Genomic DNA, 3,378 nt, shown 5'->3' with positions numbered 1-3,378 from the left:
GGGGCACAGACCAGGCTATTCATGACTATGTGGGATGTCCCAAAGCAATAAGACATTTGAGGCGAGGGCGACACCATAATAATCAGTCAAGACCTACTCAGGGATCTATAAAACATTGTGGCCAAAAGCAGATTTATCTGCAGCTCTGACATCCACCTGGTAGAATCTTGTGAATGTGTGAACTGAAAACCATGTAGCGGCCTTGCAAATCTGAGCCACTGATGCCTGATGGCGGATTGCCCTAGACAGGGGCGGACTGACAACTCATGGGGCCCCCGGGCAATAGGGGATTATGGGGCCCCTGTGTCCTTGCCCAAACTCAAAAAAGCCTATGAAAAAGGTACCATGGGGCATCTCATGGGGTTCCTACTGACCCCGGGCCCTCGGGCAGTGCCCGAGCTTCCAAATGGTCAGTCCGCCCCTGGCCCTAGATACCCCTACACTCCTAGTGGAGTGTGTCTTCACCCGAAAGGGTGGGACTTTACCTTTCAAACCATAGGCTTGAATGATCAATTGGCGGATCAAATGAGAAATAGTTACCTTAGATGCAGCCTGCCCCTTTCTAGGCCCCTCTGGCAGCTCAAATAGAGCATCTGACCTCCTGACCAATGCTGTCACCTTCAAGAAAACCCTTACAGCACAGACCACATCCAAGGTATTCAGTGATTTTTCTTTTGCTGACTGTGGACTAGGAAAGAATGAAGACAGAACTATGTCCTGATTGAGATGAAAACCAGAAACCACGTTTGGTAAAAAGCACAGATGAGGTCCCAGCACCACCCTATCATGATTCAAAACCAGAAATGGTTCTCTGCAAGATAGAGCTGCCAGCTCCAAAACCCTTCTTGCAAAAGTGATTGCCACTAGAAACAACACCTTACGAGTCAACAGGACCAGTGGAATCTCTCCAATAGGTTCAAATGGTGGCTTTTGCAAAACCTCCAAAACCAAGTTCAGGTCCCAAGGACACAAAGGCAACCTGACAGGAGTAGCCATACTCATCACTCTTTGTAAAAAAGTGCAGACCAAAGAGTGAGATGCAATGGGCCCCTGGAAAAAATAGCTAATGCTGAAACCTGGCCCTTAATGGTACCAACAGCCAAATTCTTATTCAACCGTTTGAAGAAAAAACAGAATCCTGACAATCACATACTATCATGGGTGCCATTTGTGAACTTCACACCAGGAAATGTAAGCCTTCCAGGTTCTGTAATAAATATTCCTAGAAACTTCCTTTCTAGCACCCAACATGATGGGGATGACAGAATTCGACACTCCCCAATCCTTCAGGATCTGGGTTTCAATAGCCACACCATAAAAATTAGTGACTGTAATCTGGGTGCAATATAGGACCTTGAGACAACAGGTCTGGCTGATATGGCAGGGCCCACAGCCCGTCTACTGCCATCTTCACTATGTCCACGTACCAAGCTGTCCTGGGCCAGGCTGGAGCAATCAGTATCACTGGAATAGACTCCTCCCGAATCCTGCATAAGAGACGCAGCAGCAGCTGGATTGGAGGAAAGGCATAAATCAGTGAGCACTGGTTCCAAGGAATCACTAAGGCGTCTACCCCTGCAGTGCAAGGGTCCCTTATCCTGGACACAAAAAGACTGACCTTGTTGTTGAACCTGGATGCCAATATATCTACATCTGGGCAACCCCATTGCTGGCATATTGTCTTGAAAACATTGAGATGCAAAGCCCATTCCCCTGGAATCAACTTCCGGTGACTGAGATAATCTGCCTGCCAATTTTCCACACCTGGAATGAACACTGCTGACAGACTTGGAACATATCTCTCTGACCAGGTCAGAATGTAGTTAACCTCCTGAGCACTTCGATTCCTGGCACCACCCTGGTTGTTGATGTATGCGACTGCTGTGGCATTGTCGGACTGAATCCTTACAGACCAACCCTGAAGCCGGGATGTCCAATATCTCAAAGCCAGCCTCACTGCTTGAAATTCCAGGACATTGATGGGAAGAACCCTTTCCCAAGGAAGCCATGTTCCCTGAACTGTGGTCTCCTCCAGAATGGCCCTCCAACCTGAAAGGCTTGCATCAGTGGTTACCAAAATCCACACCACTGGCTGAAAGGATCTTCCCTTCTCCAAATTGTGAGTTATCAACCACCAATTCAGGCTCTGCTGCACCTCTGGAGAAAGAGATATGCAGTAATCCAGGGCTGGAATATTTTTGTTCCACGCAGACAGAATGTACCTTTGCAGGGGTCTGGAGTGGAATTCAGCATAGGGAATAGCCTCGAATGAGGACACCATCTTCCCCATCTACCTCATACAGAGGCAAATTGCGGGATACCTCTTGGCCTTCAAACTGCAAACCTTGTTCCTCAGGCGCAACGTTTCCCTGGAGGCAGAAATACCTTTGCCTGAACCATGTCCAGGACCATCCCAAAATACTCCAGGCTCTGTATTGGTTTCAGGACCAACTTCTTGAGGTTGAGCACCCAGCCCAGCTATTCCAGTATCTTCATCATAAGGACCACATCCTGCTTCAGATCTGGCACCGACCGATTTCTGAGCAAGAGATTGTCTAGATAACCTGCAACTGATACTCCTTGAGTTCTGAGTAGCCCCAACACCGGAACAAGAATTTTTGTGAAAACTCTGGAAGTTGTGGTCAGCCCAAATGGTAGTGCTATGAACTGGAAATGCTGAGCCCATACTGCAAACTGCAGAAATCTTTGGTGAGGAATGAATATCGGTACATGCAGGTATGCGTTCTTGATGTCTATGGATGCCAAAAAATCTCCCTCTTGTAGGGAGGCCACCACTGACCAAACCAATATCATACGAAAGGATCGGACATTTAGGAACTGATTTACCCCATTGAAGTCCTAAATGGGCCTGACATCCCCATTTGGTCTTGGGACTGTAAGCAGGTTTAAATAAAACCCCTGAAACCTTTCATCCGCTGGAGCCTCTGTGATTACTCCATGAGCCAATAGGCAATAGAGTGCCTGAAATAAAGCTCTTCTTCTCTCTGGATTTGTTGGTACATTATATCTTAGAACCCGGGGAGAGGGAAATACCTGAAATTCTAGCCTGTACCCCAGCAAAATCATGGAAATTACCCATTTGCCTTGTGCTAGAGCCCTCCATGCACCCACAAAATTCAAAAGTCTTCCCCCCACCCGAACAAGTGGGGGCACCCCTTCACAAGGAGGTGGACTTTGGACCTGTCTTAGACGACTTTTGCATCCAGAGCCTTTTTGGGTTTTAATTCTGAGATCTACCTCTGGAGGCTGGGACCTGTGTGTGGCAAAAGGACTGCCTGGTAGATGAGGGCCCAACAACCGAAGCTCCTGACAGCTTAAAAGAAGGGCATTTGGATTTCCTCTTAGAGGGTAGAAGAG

The 3,378-nt window shown here is 47.7% G+C and overlaps 1 protein-coding gene across 1 annotated transcript; it reads right to left on the bottom strand.

Annotated features, from left to right (window-relative positions):
* Window positions 1–1,321: 1,321 nt before the first annotated feature.
* LOC149451135 (uncharacterized) lies at window positions 1,322–2,290 on the bottom strand. Its single transcript, XM_089690939.1, has one exon. It carries the CDS (start codon window positions 2,288–2,290, stop codon window positions 1,322–1,324), a length of 969 nt encoding a protein of 322 aa, XP_089547065.1.
* Between the last annotated feature and the right edge of the window lie 1,088 nt (window positions 2,291–3,378).

This window comes from Staurois parvus, unplaced genomic scaffold (assembly GCF_062004578.1).
Source record: "Staurois parvus isolate SC_StPar_1 unplaced genomic scaffold, SC_StPar_1.0 ptg000548l, whole genome shotgun sequence".
NCBI classification, from domain to species: domain Eukaryota; kingdom Metazoa; phylum Chordata; class Amphibia; order Anura; family Ranidae; genus Staurois; species Staurois parvus.
This window is presented reverse-complemented; position numbering and strand designations above follow the sequence as displayed.

Excerpts from the sequence above, each read along its gene's own strand:
- LOC149451135 (XM_089690939.1), bottom strand. The coding sequence starts at position 2,290 with ATGGGGAAGATGGTGTCCTCATTCGAGGCTATTCCCTATGCTGAATTC.